The 19,693-nt window shown below is 38.3% G+C and overlaps 1 protein-coding gene across 1 annotated transcript in view; it reads left to right on the top strand.

The window, feature by feature from the left end:
* thsd7ba (thrombospondin, type I, domain containing 7Ba) overlaps positions 1-19,693 on the top strand; it is a 531,947-nt gene that overhangs the window by 364,202 nt on the left and 148,052 nt on the right. Inside the window, 1 exon segment of the mRNA XM_061918320.1 lies at positions 15,148-15,339. Within this exon segment, the coding sequence (XP_061774304.1) occupies positions 15,148-15,339 (192 nt within the window).

Raw genomic sequence — 19,693 nt, 5'->3', positions numbered from 1 at the left:
GTTCTAAAACATTTGGAGTGTGACAAGTCCTTCCAAAGAGTGTCCTTTCAGTGGCTCCTTTTAAAATGTTCACCTTTCCAGGGAAGTGTATAATTAAAGATGATGCCTGTCCGTGGCGCAGACGGTGCGAAATGCCACACGGACTTTGGCAACCGCAGGCTGATAGAATTCTGTTAAAAATAGATTGGAGAATGTCAGTTTTTGCAGCGCCGGAGTCGGACGGCAAAAAGAGCAGGGTTGATGGCACGGTGGGGTTTGGACGTGCGTTGTACTTTGGTTTGGCGACAAAATAAAGTTGAGGGAAATTGATAAAGCGAGTTGACAGTCACAGCATACACTCTAATTCAAACCTGGGCAAAAAAAAATGGCCCGGAAGAGTTAGTGCTGCAAGGGGTTCTAGAGTGAAGTAATGGGTTGCACTTATCTACCTTTTTTTAAAGGGGAACATTATCACAATTTCAAAAGGGTTAAAAACATAAAACTCAGTTCCCAGTGGTTTGTTGTATTTTAGGAATTTTTTTTCAAAATTTTACCGGTCTCGGAATATCCCTAAATAAAGCTATAAAGTGCCTTATTTTTGGCTCTCTGGCCATTTCCCTTTGACGTCACACAGTGCTGCCAATGTAAACAAACAATGGGAATACCACAGCAAGATATAGCGACATTAGCTCGGATTCAAACTCGGATTTAGGCGATTTAAGCGATTCAACAGATTACGCATGTATTGAAACAGATGGTTGGAGTATGAAAATATTGAAGAAGAAACTGAAGCTATTGAGCAAATAGCTATTGACGCTATTCATAGCCATAGCATGGCCGAATAGCTGCGTTAGCATCGCCGGTAAAATGTGCGGACCAAACGATCAAAACTTTCGCATCTTTTGACACTGGAGCAACTTAAATCCGTCGATTGGTAAGTGTTTGTTTCGCATTAAATGTGGGTGGAAGGAAACGTAATATAGTTGCAAATGCATCTACAGGTTATCCATACATCTCTGTGCCATGTCTGCTTTAGCACCGCCGGTAAATAGCATGTTAGCATCGGTTAGCGTAGCATGTTAGCATCGATTAGTGGGCAGTCAACATCAACAAAACTCACCTTTGTGATTTCGTTGACTATCGTTGCAAATGCATCGGCAGGTTATCCATACATCTCTGTGCCATGTCTGCCTTAGCATCGCCGGTCAAATGTGGAGACACTCTGGCACATTCAATGGGGGTCTGGCGGCAGACACTTTGGCATCTTCGGGCCAGTGGTGCAACTTGAATCCCTCCCTGTTAGTGTTGTTACACCCTCCGACAACACACCGTCGAGGCATGATGTCTCCAAGGTTCCAAAAAATAGTCAAAAAAACGGAAAATAACAGAGCTGAGACCCGGTGTTTGTAATGTGTTGAAAATGAAAATGGTGGGTGTGTTACCTCGGCGACGTCACATTCTGACGTCATCGCCTCCAGACCGATAAACAGAAAGGCGTTTAATTCGCCAAAATTCACCCATTTAGAGTTCGGAAATCGGTTAAAAAAATCGATGGTCTTTTTTCTGCACCATCAAGGTATATATTGACGCTTACATAGGTCTGCTGATAATGTTCCCCTTTAAGGAACTCAATGCGCTTTGACACTATTTCCACATTCACCCATTCACACACACATACATTCACACACTGATGGAGGGAGCTGCCATGCACAGAGCTAACCAGGACCCATCAGGAGCAAGGGTGAAGTCTGTTTGTTTGTTTTTGTCATGAATAAAGGAGTTTTTTTGGGTTGGTGCACTAATTGTACGTGTATCTTGTGTTTTTAATGTTGATTTATAAAAACAAAAAAAATTATAAAAAAAAATTCTGCGGCCCAGTACCATTCGAGCGATGGTTGCAGTGCAGTAATCTATTTATTTATATCTGCATCGTATTGATTTTTTTTTTACCCTGCGCTACCATGAGCTAATGCAACGAAATGTCGTTCTTATCTGTGCTGTAAAGTTCAAATTTGCATGACAATAAAAAGGAAGTCTAAGTCTAGTCTAAGATCCACTTACAACAAGGCATTTGTTGACGTTTGTTTTAAGTCTAACAAGAACAATTTAATATGCATCAATTTACCTGAAATTATACTTATTTGAATTATAAACATATGTTTTTTTTGTATTTTTTTGTTTTGTTTTTGTTTTTTTGTGTCATGAAGAAGGGAGTTATTTTGCGTTGTTGCACTAATTGTAAGTGTATCTTGTGTGTTTTATGTTGATTTAATAAAAAATAAAAATAAAAACTGGTGGTTGGGGACAAAATAAAATGAAAAAAAAAAAAACATTTTACATTTTTTTTTATATTATTTTGTTGTTATTATAAAACAGTGGTCCCCAACCAGCGGCCCGCGGCACGGTACCATGCTGTGGCCCAATTGGTATTGGGCCGCAGAATAATTTTTTTATTAATTTTTATTCAATTTTTTTTTTTTTTTTTTATTAAATCAACATAAAAAACACAAGATACACTTACAATTAGTGCAACTTGTGTTTTTTATGTTGATTTAATAAAAAAATTAAAACATGAAAATAAAAACAGGTGATTGGGGGCAAAATTAAATGGAAAAAAAATAACATTTTACAATTTTTTTTAATATTATTTTGTTGTTATTATAAAACAGTGGTCCCCAACCACCGGGCCGTGGCAGTGGCCCGATTGGTATTGGGCCGCAGAATAATTTTTTTATAAATTTGTATTTAAATTTTTTGTATTTTATTTTATTTAATTTTTATTTATTTTTTGATTAAATCAACATAAAAAAACACATGATACACTTACAATTAGTGCATCTTGTGTTTTTTATGTTGATTTAATAAAAAAAAATAAAATAAAAAAGAAAACGGTGGTTGGGGACAAAAATTTTAAAAAATAACATTTTACAATTTTTTTTATATTATTTTGCTGTTATTATAAAACAGTGGTCCCCAACCACCGGGCCGCGGCCCGGTACCATGCCGTGGCCCGATTGGTATTGGGCCGCAGAATATTTTTTTTTATTTATTTTTATTTTATGTTATTTTGTTTTTATTTTTTTCATTAAATCAACATCAAAAACACAAGATACACTCACAATTAGTGCATCTTGTGTTTTTTATGTTGATTCAATAAAAATAAAAAAATGAAAATAAAAACCGGTGGTTGGGGACAAAATAAAATGAAAAAAAATAACATTTTACAATTTTTTTCATATTATTTTGTTGTTATTATAAAACAGTGGTCCCCAGCCACCGGGCCGCGGCCCGGTACCATGCCGTGGCCTGATTGGTATTGGGCCGCAGAATAATTGTTTTATTAATTTTTATTTTTATTTTTTTTTATTTTTTTTATTTTATTTTTTTATTAAATATCATAAAAAACACAAGATACACTTAAAATTAGTGCATCTTGTGTTTTTTTATGTTGATTTAATAAAAAAATAAAATAAAATAAAAACAGGTGGTTAGGGACAAAATAAAATGAAAAATAAAACATTTTACAATTTTTTTTATATTATTTAGTTGTTGTTATTAAACAGTGGTCCCCAACCACCGGGCAGTGGCCCAATTGGTACCGGGCCGTGGCCCGACTGGTATTGGGCCGCAGAATAATTTTTTTATAAATTTTTCTTAAAAAAATATATATATTAATTTTTTTTTTTAAGAAAAATCAACACAAAAAACACAATATACACTTACAATTACTGCACCAACCACAAAAAACTCCCTTTTTCATGATAAATATGTCCCTTTTTCATGACAAAGAAAAAAAAAAAAAAAAAAATAGGATTAACCCCCCCCCCCCCCCGAACAACCCAACTCCCCTCCCACCCCCACCCCACCCCTCCCCCCACCCGGGCTGCGGGAAAAATTATTAAGTGTTGACCGGTCCGCGGAAACATAAAGGTTGGGGACCACTGTTATAAAAGACATGAAGAAAAGGATTAATAGCTACAATCAGCACGTTTAGTCGTGCACGGCTTTTTGAAGCCTGATGCTGCATGATACTGATAAAGCATGTTCCCGGGGGTCACCCTGGCATTGCAGTGCACCCCCAGGGCCACCTCACTATTTGAAAAGAACTTGGATGCATAGTTTAGATTTAATATGAATAAAACAAAAACCTTGTTGTTGTTGTTTTTGTATTCGTCTTTTCTTCCCCAATGTTTGGCAGCATACATTTCCTTCGCTGACAAATGGACACCAAACACTTTTAGTCAGAGGGCAACATTTAAAAGTCAAAGAGAAATCAATGCAACGGATGAAGGGCATGTTTGGAGATCAGTGAGTCGACAATAACCTACAAAGTGTTGGGAAAGGGAGAGACATATTCATGGTATATTCTTATATATTTCCCATATATCCACCATATATCCAACATATCCACCACAGTGGATATGTTTATTTTATTTTTTATTCATATCTGTATGTAGAAGTGTCTGGTTGTATCTGCTGCTTTAATGTCTTTAATGTCCTCTGTGTTCTTTGATGTTTGATGTTTCCCTCTTACACACATGGAAGAGGGATGTGTACCATGGCTATGAGTTGTTGTATTTTTTATTTTTTTATTATTATTATTTTTTTTTTTTTTTCCCTTGGCCTCAATCTGCACCCCCACTCCAGGGCCTAGGCTAAAACCCCTTGTTTACCTGTATGTCATCTTTTTTGTAAGGGGCGCTGGAAGCCGGCAGACCCGTCAGCGATCCTGTTCTGTCCCCCTGTAATGTTTGTCTGATCTTGAATGGGATTGTGCTGAAAATTGTAATTTTCCTGAAGGAACTCTCCTGACGGAATAAAGTACTATCTATCTATCTATATCATATACGGTCTATTCTCTGTTAAAGACAACAAAACTGGTACAAAATAGTGAGAGGAGTATTTTCTTTCTCGGGTCGTTAGCTAATGTTCTATTTTTTAAAGTAAGTACACTGACTGTGTGAAACGATGGCCAGAGGTTGGGAAGTGTGTCTTGTCTTACCTACAATTGTTCTCCCGTCAAACCATGCGGTAAGAAATTTAAAGACTTCCTTTACATAGACGATTAGACTGCAGAGCACCTTGCTGCATGCATCTGCATACCAATGAGGTCATTTCTGAAATATCCTCATGCGTATGCTCTTAGAATGGTTTGGAAAATGTGTTTATTTCATTCACCGTTGACCTAAAGCTCATTTGCAATTAGGGCCGTGGGGAGGGGGGGTTTTGTTCTATTAACTAGAATATAGTAGGGGCTGGAAAGTTTATAGGCTGACTAAGAAGGATTTATGCCACTTTAATCAAACTTGGCATGCAACATTTACTGTGTGGTTTCCCTCCATATAAAGCTGCATTGGATACAAAATTGAAGACTCGGAAAAGTTTGCGTTCACATCGGCCATCACCTTCCCTGCCACCTTGACTTTGGAGAGGCCTTGGAGAGGAGGAGCGGTCCACTGCATTGGTTGATTGATTGATTGATTGATACTTTTATTAGTAGATTGCACAGTACAGTACATATTCCGTACAATTGACCACTAAATGGTAACACCCCAATAAATTTTTCAACTTGTTTAAGTCGGGCTCCACGTTAATCAATTCATAGTACAAATATATACTATCAACATAATACAGTCATCACACAGGTTAATCATCATAGTATATACATTGAATTATTTACATTATTTACAATCCAGGGGGTGGGATGATATCAGTACTTCAGTCATCAACAATTGCATCAACAGAGAAATGGACATTGAAACAGTGTAGGTCTTATTTAGTAGGATATGTACAGCCAGCAGAGAACATAGTGAGTTCACATAGCATAAGAACAAGTATATACATTAGAAGTACATTTGATTATTTACATTAGGTTGTTTATAATCCGGGGAGATGGGATGTGAATGGAGGAGGGTATTAGTAAAGGGTTGAAGTGGACTGCCGTTTTGGTCTCGGGCTCTAATGGTGTGTTCCGTTCGTTCAGGGAAGTCAGAATTTCAACTGGAACGTCCATCGAGGTCGGATTTCCGACTCAGAAAGTCGGATCATTGTGACCAAGCCTGAGTTGGCTTCAAAGATGGCTGTTCAAGATGTAAACAATGATATATGCTTCTTTAATATCCTTCAAAGATGGCTGCTGTAGAAGTAAACAATGATCTATGATTCTATATTATCCTTCAAGGATGGCTGCTGTGGATGTAAACAATGATATACGCTTCGATAATATCCTTCAGGATGTAAACAATGATACAAGCTTCAATAATATCCTCTCAAGATGGCTGCTCAGAATGTAAACAATGATATACGCTTATATAATATCCTTCTAAGATGGCTGCTCAGGATGTAAACAATGATATTTGCTTCTATGATATCCTTCAAAGGTGGCTGCTATGGATGTAAACAATGATCTACGCTTCTATAATATCCTTCAGGATGTAAACAATGATACAAGATTCTATAATAACCTTCAAGTATCACTGCTATGGATGTAAACATTGATATAAGCTTCAAAAATATCCTTCAAAGATGGCTGCTGTGGATGTAAACAATGATCTACGCTTTTATGATATCCGTCAGGATGAAAACAATGATACAAGATTCTATAATAACCTTCAAGTATCACTGCTATGGATGTAAACAATGATATACGCTTCGATAATATCCGTCAAAGATGTCTGCTGTGGATGTAAACAATGATATACGCTTCGATAATATCCTTCAGGATGTAAAAAATGATACAAGCTTCGATGATATCCTTTAAAGATGGCTGCTCAGGATGTAAACAATGATATATGCTTCTATGATATCCTTCAAAGGTGGTTTCTGCTATGGATGTAAACAATGATCTACGCTTCCTATAATATCCTTCAGGATGTAAACAATGATACAAGCTTCGATGATATCCTTTAAAGATGGCTGCTCTGAATGTAAACAATGATATAAGCTTCAAAAATATCCTTCAAAGATGGCTGCTGTGGATGTAAACAATGATCTACGCTTCTATAATATCCTTCAGGATGTGAACAATGATACAAGATTCTATAATAACCTTCAAGTATCACTGCTATGGATGTAAACAATGATCTACACTTCTATAATATCCTTCGGGATGTAGACAATGATACAAGATTCCATGATAACCTTCAAGTATCACTGCTATGGATGTAAAAAATGATATACGCTTCGATAATATCCGTCAAAGATGGCTGCTGTGGATGTAGACAATGATATACGCTTTTATGATATCCCTCAGGATGTAAACAATGATACAAGTTTCGATAATATCCTTTAAAGATGGCTGCTCAGGATGTAAACAATGATATATGCTTCTATGATATCCTTTAAAGGTGGTTTCTATGGATGTAAACCATGATCTACGCTTCTATAATGTCCTTCAGGATGTAAACAATGATACAAGCGTCGATGATATCCTTTAAAGATGGCTGCTCTGGATGTAAACACTGATATAAGCTTCAAAAATATCCTTCAAAGATGGCTGCTGTGGATGTAAACAATGATCTACGCTTTTATGATATCCTTCAGGATGTAAACAATGATACAAGATTCTATAACAACCTTCAAGTATCACTGCTATGGATGTAAACAATGATATACGCTTCGATAATATCCTTCTAAGATGGCTGCTCAGGATGTAAACAATGATATACGCTTCGATAATATCCTTCAGGATGTAAAAAATAATACAAGCTTCGATGATATCCTTTAAAGATGGCTGCTCAGGATGTAAACAATGATATATGCTTCTATGATATCCTTCAAAGGTGGTTTCTATGGATGTAAACAATGATCTACGCTTCCTATAATATCCTTCAGGATGTAAACAATGATACAAGCTTCGATGATATCCTTTAAAGATGGCTGCTCTGAATGTAAACAATGATATAAGCTTCAAAAATATCCTTCAAAGATGGCTGCTGTGGATGTAAACAATGATCTACGCTTCTATAATATCCTTCAGGATGTGAACAATGATACAAGATTCTATAATAACCTTCAAGTATCACTGCTATGGATGTAAACAATGATATACACTTCTATAATATCCGTCAAAGATGGCTGCTGTGGATGTAAACAATGATATACGCTTCGATAGTATCCTTCAGGATGTAAACAATGATACAAGTTTCGATAATATCCTTCAAAGATGGCTGCTCAGGATGTAAACAATGATATATGCTTCTATGATATCCTTCAAAGGTGGTTTCTATAGATGTAAACAATGACCTACGCTTCTATAATATCCTTCAGGATGTAAAGAATGATACAAGCTTCGATGATATCCTTTAAAGATGGCTGCTCTGGATGTAAACAATAATATAAGCTTAAAAAATATCCTTCAAAGATGGCTGCTGTGGATGTAAACAATGATCTACGCTTTTTTCGATATCCTTCAGGATGTAAACAATGATACAAGATTCTATAATAACCTTCAAGTATCACTGCTATGGATGTAAACAATGATATACGCTTCTATAATATCCGTCTAAGATGGCTGCTGTGGATGTAAACAATGATATACGCTTCGATAGTATCCTTCAGGATGTAAACAATGATACAAGTTTCGATAATATCCTTCAAAGATGGCTGCTCAGGATGTAAACAATGATATATGCTTCTATGATATCCTTCAAAGGTGGTTTTATATGGATGTAAACAATGATCTACGCTTCTATAACATCCTACAGGATGTGAACAATGATACAAGTTTCGATGATATCCTTTAAAGATGGCTGCTCTGAATGTAAACAATGATATAAGCTTCAAAAATATCCTTCAAAGATGGCTGCTGTGGATGTAAACAATGATATACGCTTCTATAGTATCCTTCAGGATGTAAACAATGATACAAGATTCTATAATAACTTTCAAGTATCACTGCTATGGATGTAAACAATGATATACGCTTCGATAATATCCGTCAAAGATGTCTGCTGTGGATGTAAACAATGATATACGCTTCGATAGTATCCTTCAGGATGTAAACAATGATACATGTTTCGATAATATCCTTCAAGGATGGCTGCTCAGGATGTAAACAATGATATATGCTTCTATGATATCCTTCAAAGGTGGTTTTATATGGATGTCAACAATGATGTACGCTTCTATAATATCCTTCAGGATGTGAACAATGATACAAGTTTCGATGATATCCTTTAAAGATGGCTGCTCTGAATGTAAACAATGATATAAGCTTCAAAAATATCCTTCAAAGATGGCTGCTTGAGATGTAACAATGATACAAGCTTCTATAATATCCTTCAAGTATCGCTGCTCAGAATGTAAACAATGATATACGCTTCAAAAATATCCTTCAAGGATGGCTGCTCAGGATGCAAACAATGATATATGCTTCTATGATATCCTTCAAAGGTGGTTTCTATGGATGTAAACAATGATCTACGCTTCTATAATATCCTTCAGGATGTAAACAATGATACAAGCGTCGATGATATCCTTTAAAGATGGCTGCTCATGATGTAAACAATGATATAAGCTTCAAAAATATCCTTCAAACATGGCTGCTGTGGATGTAAACAATGATCTACGCTGTTATGATATCCTTCAAAGATGGCTGCTTAGGATGTAACAATGATACAAGTTTCTATAATATCCTTCAAGTATCGCTGCTCTGAATGATATACGCTTCAAAAATATCCTCCAAGGATGGCTGCTCTGGATGTAAACAATGATACAAGCTTCGATAATATCCTTCAAAGATGTCTGCTGTGGGTGTAAACACTGATCTACGTTTCTATAACATCCTTAGGGTACTCGGTTGTAATACACTTTTCCACCACTTGAGGCAGCAATGAAAATCTCAAACAAACGGAAGAAAACTGGAGCTAAAGTCATAGAGAAGAGGCTTAAGCACAAAAAATATGACTAAAGTCGTGAAGCTGATTTATACTCTATTTCCACATTCACACACAGATGCAAGTCCCTAGCCACCACCCATCAGGAGCAAGGGTGAAGTGTCTTGCTCAGGGACTCAACAGACATGACTAGGTTGGTAGAAACCGGGGATCGAACCAGGAACCCTCAGGTTACTAGCACGGCCACTCTCCCAACCACGCCACGCCGTCCCCCAATCTTCAAGGCTCCTCTTACCCCTCCTGAATTCCGTTATGTTGATAAAGCCGGAGCACCAACTCCCTAATGTCGCAACCATATCAAACCACGAATAATCACTTTTTTTCCTGCAGATATTTGATAACATCTATTTGCAAGATGTTATCCATTGTCAAAAAATAAATAAAAAAACGTCTCCTGAGTTCCCAATTCAGTATCCAATTTGGGTTTATCAGGGAGGAAAATACTCAGTTAGCATCAGTAAATGTTTGGCACGAGGCCTTTCCAAAAAAAAGTAATTTCAAAGTTTGAGTCGGTAACATACATGTGGTCCGCGGGTCTCAACGGCGTTTTGTTCTGTCCACGTATGTCAAGGTTTAGTGCAAGTCAGACAAAAATCATTGTAGAGGATGCTCTCTTGTGGGTTCTGCAGACCACCACAGACTGTCAGGAGAGCCCGGGATTCAGGGTCTGTTTTTGTGCGTTTTTCGCTCGCTCCCACTCCAGCTCAAACCACGTGTCTCCTCCTGGCTGCTGCTAATAAAGGCGACAGGTGATGAGATAACGAGGTCCACCTGGGCCATCTACGCACCTGTCGCTGTCTTCGAGGCCGGTCCTGGCAGAGCCCAGGCCACGCCCCTCTTCCACATACCTCCACCGCCAGACTCAGGCCGAGAAGCCGTCCGGCCTGTTTTCATATTCCTGAGGGAACTTTTAATTTTCCTGAAAGAACTCTCCTGAAGGAATCAATAAAGTACTATATATCTATCTATCCATCTATATATAAGGGGCACCGGATTATAGGTGCATTAAAGGAGTCATCCATTCATCCATTTTTGACCGCTTTTCCCTTTTGGGTTCGCGAAAGGTCCCTGGAGCCTATTTTATTTTTTTTATTTTTTTCTAAATGTAAAACAATTCCTTGTGGTCTACATAACAAGTAATGGTAGTTCTTTGGTCAAAATGTTGCATGGATGATGTTTGACGGATCATCTTCAAGGCGCTTTCTGACACTCGCTTCTGTGGGAGGTCTTATTTACGTGCCTCACCTTTGACAGTGTCTTCTCCTCGTCATCTTTGTCGTAGCGGTGTAGCATGCAAGGACGGGAGTGGAAGAAGTGTCAAAATATGGAAGTGACTGTTTTAACGACATTCAGACGTTGCTTTAATCAATAACGGAGCAGAATATCCTCATCCACGTGAAAAAAACGTCCGACTGTTTGTACAGTGAATGTATATGTACATGTATGTGTATATGTATGTTTTTACGGTGAATGTATATTTGCATGTATGTGTATATGTATGTTTGTACTGTGCATGTATATGTACAGCATGTGTATATGTATGTATGTTTGTACAGTGAATGTATATGTACATGTATGTGTATATGTATGTTTGTACAGTGAATGTATATGTACATGTATGTGTATATGTATGTTTTTACAGTGAATGTATATGTATATGAATGTGTGAATGTATGTTTGTACAGTGAATGTATATGTACATGTATGGGTATATGTATGTTTGTACAGTGAATGTATATGTACATGTATGTGTATATGTATGTTTTTACAGTGAATGTATATGTGCATGTATGTGTATACGTATGTTTGTACAGTGAATGTATTATGTCACAACCACTGGCTCGTTAGTGGCTGTAACATTAAGGGAGACCACACCGATTTGTACATTTTTAGCCAACAGATCTTTTATTTACAACATGTATCAGTGATCAGTAATGTGAATTAACCAAGGAATGTATCAGTAAATGAGTGTTGTCCCAAAAGGGTGTTAGTGTGGTGCTAATCCCGGCCGTCGTTGCCGTGACCATACGGTCACCAAACGAATGTGCCTGTGGGACGAGAGATAGAGAGAGAGAGAGAGCATGAGAGAGAGAGCATGCTGATGGGAGGCCTTTTATAGGCCGCCCAATCAGCAGCCCTCTGAGATGTTGCACGTCTTCACAGACCAGCTCCACCTGCGGGTCGGAGGACCAAAGTGCCCCAAACACTAACCGGCAGAGCCGGGCATGACAGCTCCACCTGCGGGTCGGAGGACCAAAGTGCCCCAAACACTAACCGGCAGAGCCGGGCATGACATCCCCCCCCTTAAAAACAGAGACCCGTGTTAACTGGGTCTCTGAAGCACCATCAAAAAATAGAAAACCAAAACCTACAGTAGCCCCAGTAGCTATATTCTAGTCCCACTGACGCACCTCCCCTCCACCCCAGACCAACCAGAACCCAAACCATCCCAAACACCCTCCTTCCCCTCCGACCTTCCCTGCACCCAGCAAATCCTGGTACCCGGACAGCGACCTTTAAGGGAAACAGAGAAAAACCGCAGGTTAGGAGTGAGTGGAGATGATTAGACCTCCTGGTCCAGAGCCCGAGAGAGCGCATCAGCCATTACATTTTCCACCCCGCGAATATGGCGGATCAACAGGTGGAATGGCTGCAGAAACAGTGCCCAGCGCAACAGGCGATGGTTGGTGGACCCTTTGAAAGACTGTAGAAAAGTGAGAGGGTTGTGATCTGAGTAGACCACAATTGGATGGAGACCCCCTCCCACATAGACTTCAAAGTGTTGCAATGCCCAAATCAATGCTAATGCTTCCTTTTCAATCACTGAATAATTAAATTGGTATTTGTTGAATTTTTTTGAAAAATAGCAAACCGGTCTGGCTACTCCATCATCATCAGCCTGCAGGAGGACCGCACCTGCTCCCACCTGGCTTGCATCCACCTGCAGCTGGAATGGCAGATCCAGTTTGGGTGCAGCCAGGACCGGAGCTGATGTTAACAAAAGCTTTGCATTCTGGAAAGCCTGCTGACACTCCTCCGACCAAATGAATTTGGCGCCACCCTTCAACAAATTGGTCAGAGGAGATACAACAGTTGAAAAATTGCAGCAAAAATTGCGGTAGTACCCGATCATACCCAAAAAGCGCATAAGTTCTTTCTTCGTCGCCGGCACAGGGAAATTATCAATAGCTGCCACCTTTGCGTTAACGGGCCGCACCATCCCCTGGCCGACTACTTTACCCAAATAGACGACTGTGGCACGCGCAAACTCGCATTTCGCTAAATTTACTGTGAGGTTTGCTGCCACCAACCTCTGGAAAAGCGCTCGAATGCGAGCCAAATGTTCGTCCCAACTGTCTGAATGACAAACGGCGTCGTCCAAATAAACCGCGCACCCCTGCAGCCCCCCAACGACCCTATTCATGAGCCGTTGGAAGGTTGCAGGAGCATTCCGCAAACCGAAGCTCATTCGAGTATACGAGTACAAACCGGAAGAGGTAATGAATGCAGATATCTCCTGCGCTCTCTGCGTCAAAGGCACTTGATAGTAACCTTTCAATAAATCAAATTTGCTGACATAACGAGCACTCCCAACCTGATCCACACAGTCCTCGATACGTGGCAATGGAAAAGAATCTGGTCTAGTCACAGCATTTACTTTCCTATAATCCGTACAGAATCTATAGGTGTTATCTGACTTTTTCACCAGTAGACATGGCGATGCCCAACTGGAGTAAGATGGCTTGGCGAGACCATGCTCAAGCAGATACTGCACACTGTCCTCCATACTCTTCTGTTTATCGGGAGCCACTCGATACATGTATGTTTGGACAGTGAATGTATATGTACATGTATGTGTATATGTATGTTTGCTTGTACAGTGAATGTATATGTAGATGTATGTGGATATGTGTGTTTGTACAGTGAATGTATGTGTAAATGTATGTGTATATGTATGTTTGTACAGTGAATGTATATGTACATGTACGTGTATATGTATGCTTGTACAGTGATTGTATATGTAGATGTATGTCTATATGTATGTTTGTACAGTGAATGTATATGTACATGTATGTGTATATGTATGTTTGTACAGTGAATGTATGTATACATGTATGTGTATATGTATGTTTGTACAGTCCAATCCAATCCACTTTATTTATATAGCACCTTTAAACAACAAAATGTTTCCAAAGTGCTGCACAACAATATTTTAAAAAAAACATTCGAATATTATCCTGAGTTCCACCAATGACTGAATAAAAACAAAAAATAAAAATGAATACATATGAAAACAATAAAAAAACGATATAAAATAAATATGATTTAAAACGATTTTAAGGCTGAAACCAATTAAAACAGTAAATAGAAATCCAAATTTTAAAACACGGAGGGCAACAGAGGACCACACAACTCACATATGTGTATATGTATGCTTGTACAGTGAATGTATATGTACATGTATGTGTATATGTATGTTTGTACAGTGAATGTATATGTATGTGTATATGTATGTTTGTACAGTGAATGTATATGTACATGTATGTGTATATGTATGTTTGTACAGTGAATGTATATGTACATTTATGTGTATATGTATGTTTGTACAGTGAATGTACATGTATGTGTATATGTATGTTTGTACAGTGAATGTATATGTATGTGTATATGTATGTTTGTACTGTGAATGTATATGTACATGTATGTGTATATGTATGTTTGTACAGTGAATGTGTATGTACATGTATGTGTATATGTATGTTTGTACAGTGAATGTGTATGTAAATGTATATGTATGTTTGTACAGTGAAAATGCAATTTCAGTTTAAATGCAAATAGATATACCGGCCCCCAGACACATGTTTTGTTTCTCTAAATTTGCCTTCCAGAGTGAAAATAATTGCCCAGGCCTGTACTACACCCTCCCAATGGCCTTGCTTTGGCATGAAATATTAATCGTTTCCTTGGCATCCTCGCCATCGTTTTCAGAGTCTCGCAATAATAGATACTTTGCTCCATTTGAAACATTTAGTGTTTGACCTGAACTCTGGCACACTGTGCCTCGAAACAAAGTCTGATCCTCTACGTGTGATGTTAAAAAATGGCAGCACGGCGCTGACAAGTCATTCTCCATTATCTATTATTAACGGGGGACCACGTTGCGGTAAACCCTCCCAAGGGGGACTTCTTTGGAGGACCGGGAGTAAACTCGCATTTAGTTTTTCCTTCAAATGTAATCAGAGTACCGTCCTTCTCTCCTGACTGTGTGCAGGAGTCAGCTGTGCCGGGGACCAGGACTTGGCGGCCAACATGACGGAGTGCCTGCGCTGGGCCGGTCCTTTGCCCGTTCAGGTCAGGGAGTGCCGAGTGGCTTGCAGGGACGACTGCGCTCTGACGCCGTGGTCCAAGTTCTCCGAGTGCGGCGGGTGCGGCGGCTTCCAACGACGCAAACGGTCGCTTCTAGGTAAGAGCTCGACCCTTCTGAACGCAGGTTTTGACGGCTCACCGACCTTCAGTCCTCAGAACCCGGGTTCTACTCTATCTAAATTGGCTCTTGCATAGCATGTAGTCGCTGATTTTAACACAGATGGCCGAATCTGAATTGCATGCTGTGTTTGCAGAGCAGGCTCGGTACTATTTGTCTTCATGAATATTTGATCCAGTGCCACAGGGGTTGTAGTAAACACACCCTGTCTCTCCATAATGCTGTTCCGATCCAACAAATAAAAAAATAGGCCTTGGCTCAGTGGTGGGGTTTCCCCTGGGGGATGTTTACACGTGCCATGGTTTGGATGTATTACTGTATATTTACTTCAAGGCCTGATTGTATTTCTGTACCTGGAAATTGTAGAGTTTAAAGGTCATTAATGGAAATGACAGACCTCGGTTATGGTGAGATATTTCAATAGCAGTACTTACTTACGGGGTGGACCGCTCGCCTGGGCATCGGCTGGGGATATATCTGCCTGCTGACCTGTCTCCGCTTGGGATGGTCTCTTGCCGGCCCCACTATGGACTTGACTCTGACTATTATGTTAGATCCACTATGGACTGGACTCTCAAACTATTCTGTTAGATCCACTATGGACTGGACACTCACTATTATGTTAGATCCACTATGGACTGGACTCCCACACTATTATGTTAGATCCACTATGGACTGGACTCTCACTATTATGTTAGATCCACTACGGACTGGACTCTCACACTATTATGTTAGATCCACTATGGACTGGACACTCACGATATTTTGCGAGATCCACTATGGACTAGATTCTCACTATTATGTTAGAGATCCACTATGGACTGAACTCTCACACGATTATGTTAGATCCACTATGGACTGGACTCTCACACTATTATGTTAGATCCACTATGGACTGGACTCTCACTATTATGTTAGATCCACTATGGACTGGACTCTCACAATATTTTACGAGATCCACTATGGACTAGACTCTCACACTATTATGTTAGATCCACTATGGACTGAACTCTCACTATTATATTAGATCCACTATGGACTGGACTCTCACAATATTATGTTAGATCCACTACGGACTGGACTCTCACACTATTATGTTAGATCCACTATGGACTGGACTCTCACAATATTTTGCGAGATCCACTATGGACTGGACTCTCACTATTATGTTAGCTCCACTATGGACTGGACTCACACTATTATGTTAGATCCACTATGGACTGGACTCTCACAATATTTTACGAGATCCACTATGGACTAGACTCTCTCTATTATGTTAGATCCACTATGGACTGGACTCTCACTATTATGTTAGATCCACTATGGACTGGACTCTCACTATTATATTAGATCCACTATGGACTGGACTCTCTCACTATTATGTTTGATCCACTATGGACTGGACTCTCACAATATTATGTTAGATCCACTACGGACTGGACTCTCACACTATTATGTTAGATCCACTATGGACTGGACTCTCACAATATTTTGCGAGATCCACTATGGACTGGACTCTCACTATTATGTTAGCTCCACTATGGACTGGACTCACACTATTATGTTAGATCCACTATGGACTGGACTCTCACAATATTTTACGAGATCCACTATGGACTAGACTCTCTCTATTATGTTAGATCCACTATGGACTGGACTCTCACTATTATGTTAGATCCACTATGGACTGGACTCTCACTATTATATTAGATCCACTATGGACTGGACTCTCTCACTATTATGTTTGATCCACTATGGACTAGACTCTCACTATTATGTTAGAGATCCACTATGGACTGGACTCTCACTATTCTGTTAAATTCACTATGGACTGGACTCTCACACTATTATGTTAGATCCACTATGGACTGGACTCTCACTATTATATTAGATCCACTATGGACTGGACTCTCTCACTATTATGTTTGATCCACTATGGACTAGACTCTCACTATTATGTTAGAGATCCACTATGGACTGGACTCTCACTATTATGTTAGATCCACTATGGACTGGACTCTCACACTATTATGTTAGATCACCTATGGACTGGACTCTCATACTATTATGTTAGATCCACTATGGACTGAACTCTCACCATTGTGTTGGATCCACTATGGACTGGACTCTCACAATATTATGTTAGATCCACTATGGACTGGACTCTCACTATTATGTTAGATCCACTATGGACTGGACACTCACAATATTTTACGAGATCCACTATGGACTAGACTCCCACTATTATGTTAGATCCACTATTGACTGGACTTTCACTATTATGTTAGATCCACTATGGACTGGACTTTCACAATATTATGCTAGACCCACTCGACGTCCATTGCACCGGTCTCCCCTGAGGGAGGGGGAACCCACATGTGCGGTCCTCTCCAAGATTTCTCATTGTCATCTCACTGGGTTGAGTTTTTCCTTACCTGATGTGGGATCTGCTTTGAGGATGTCGTTGTGGCTTGTGCAGCCCTTTGAGAATCTTGTGATTTCGGGCTATATAAGTAAACATTGATTGATACTTTCCCGCAGTACTGCAGTCTGTTTGGGGCGTAATTTCTGGGCATTGGATCCGATTCCAATTCCCGGGGGGGCGATTCCATTCAGCACGATTCTCGATTCAAACCAATTCTCGCAATGTATTCTTTGGTCTATAAATTATAATGAACATTTTTCAAAACAGATTACAGCATTTTTCACTCTGGGTTGCATGACGAAAAGTCAAATATGCAATGTAATAAATGTTGGAAACAGACATTTCTTACACATAGACCGGGGTTGTCCAAAGTGCGGCGTGCCAACCTCTCCAATTTTGCCCGCGAGGTGACATGAGCTCGACAAAGCATCACACCGCAGAGTGCTTTCCAATGAATATTAAACACCAGGCAGTGCCTGAGTTCTACATATTTGCTGCCATCTTGCAAACACTGTGACTCAACCAAATTAATGACCCTTTAAGGTACTTTTTCCAGAGAACACCACAGCATTTACTTGTATGACAAAATTCAAACAACCTTCCCTAGTCATGATGCAAAAAAAAAAAAAAGCATTTAGATCAACAAACATGGTCACGCATAACACAACCTGCCCACTGAACATTGTGGATGTTATTAAAAACTTCCAAACACAATTAAAAACAATTCTATATCACACCCATTTAAATTGATTAGAGTACATTACGGGAAAAATGTGAAACACTTTCTCCACTTCAAGCATTTTAGCTGCTTGCTTTTGCTGATTGAATACAACACTTTAAGAAGGTTAACACACAAGTAAACAAACTTTCACTTACTCTTGATATCCAATTATATTAATTATATATCAATCATATTAATAGAATACAGTATGTACACTCACACTTATACTGTATACACACACACACACATATTTATATATACATATATACACATATATATAAATATATATATGTATATGTATATGTATGTATGTATTAATATATATATATATATATATACATATATATATGTATATGTATGTGTGTGTATATATATATATATATATATATATGTGTGTGTGTGTGAGTATATGTGGATATGTAAATATATATGTATGTATATATATATATATATATATATACTGTATGCCTATGTGTAAATATATATAAATATATATATATATATATATATATATATATATATATATATATATATATATATATATATATATATATAAAATATGTATATATACATTAAAAAAATATATATACATCTAAAAAATAAATAAAAAATAATATATATATATATATATATATATACACATCTAAAAAATAAAATAAAAATAAAAATAAAAAAAATAAAAATAAAAATAAAATATATATATATATATATGTATTTTTTTTCTTTAAATAGGTTTTTGAAAATTAGGACTCGATTTAGAATGAATAAGAATCCAGATTCGAATATGAATGGATTTATTATTTTCTTTCACCCCTACCACATTATTATTGAAATGTAAAATTTGCATATGAAAAAAAGGGAGTACAAAAAAAGGAAACACTAAACAAATATGTTTATGCACAATATTAGCCTTGACCACAGGATGCAGAAACAAGAGATGGCGTGTAGACAAAAGAGATTGCATAAATAAAATTAGTGCAGTTAAGTAATGCACACAAAATAAAAAAAAATATTGTAATAAAGATAAAACCATGACACATGTCATTATGGTACAAAGTATAAAGATTAAAAAGAAGACAGGGCTGGCATGTAAAGCATCCTCACTGGCAACCAGGAACAGGTGTGCCCTGATGGTCAATCAGGGACAGGTGAGTAAGCCAGCGCTCAGACTGTAGAATCGGGCACAA

Source organism: Nerophis ophidion, linkage group LG13 (genome assembly GCF_033978795.1).
Source record: "Nerophis ophidion isolate RoL-2023_Sa linkage group LG13, RoL_Noph_v1.0, whole genome shotgun sequence".
In the NCBI taxonomy this organism is placed as follows: domain Eukaryota; kingdom Metazoa; phylum Chordata; class Actinopteri; order Syngnathiformes; family Syngnathidae; genus Nerophis; species Nerophis ophidion.
The sequence above is the reverse complement of the archived record's forward strand: the minus strand, read 5'-3'. Positions and strand labels throughout refer to the sequence as shown.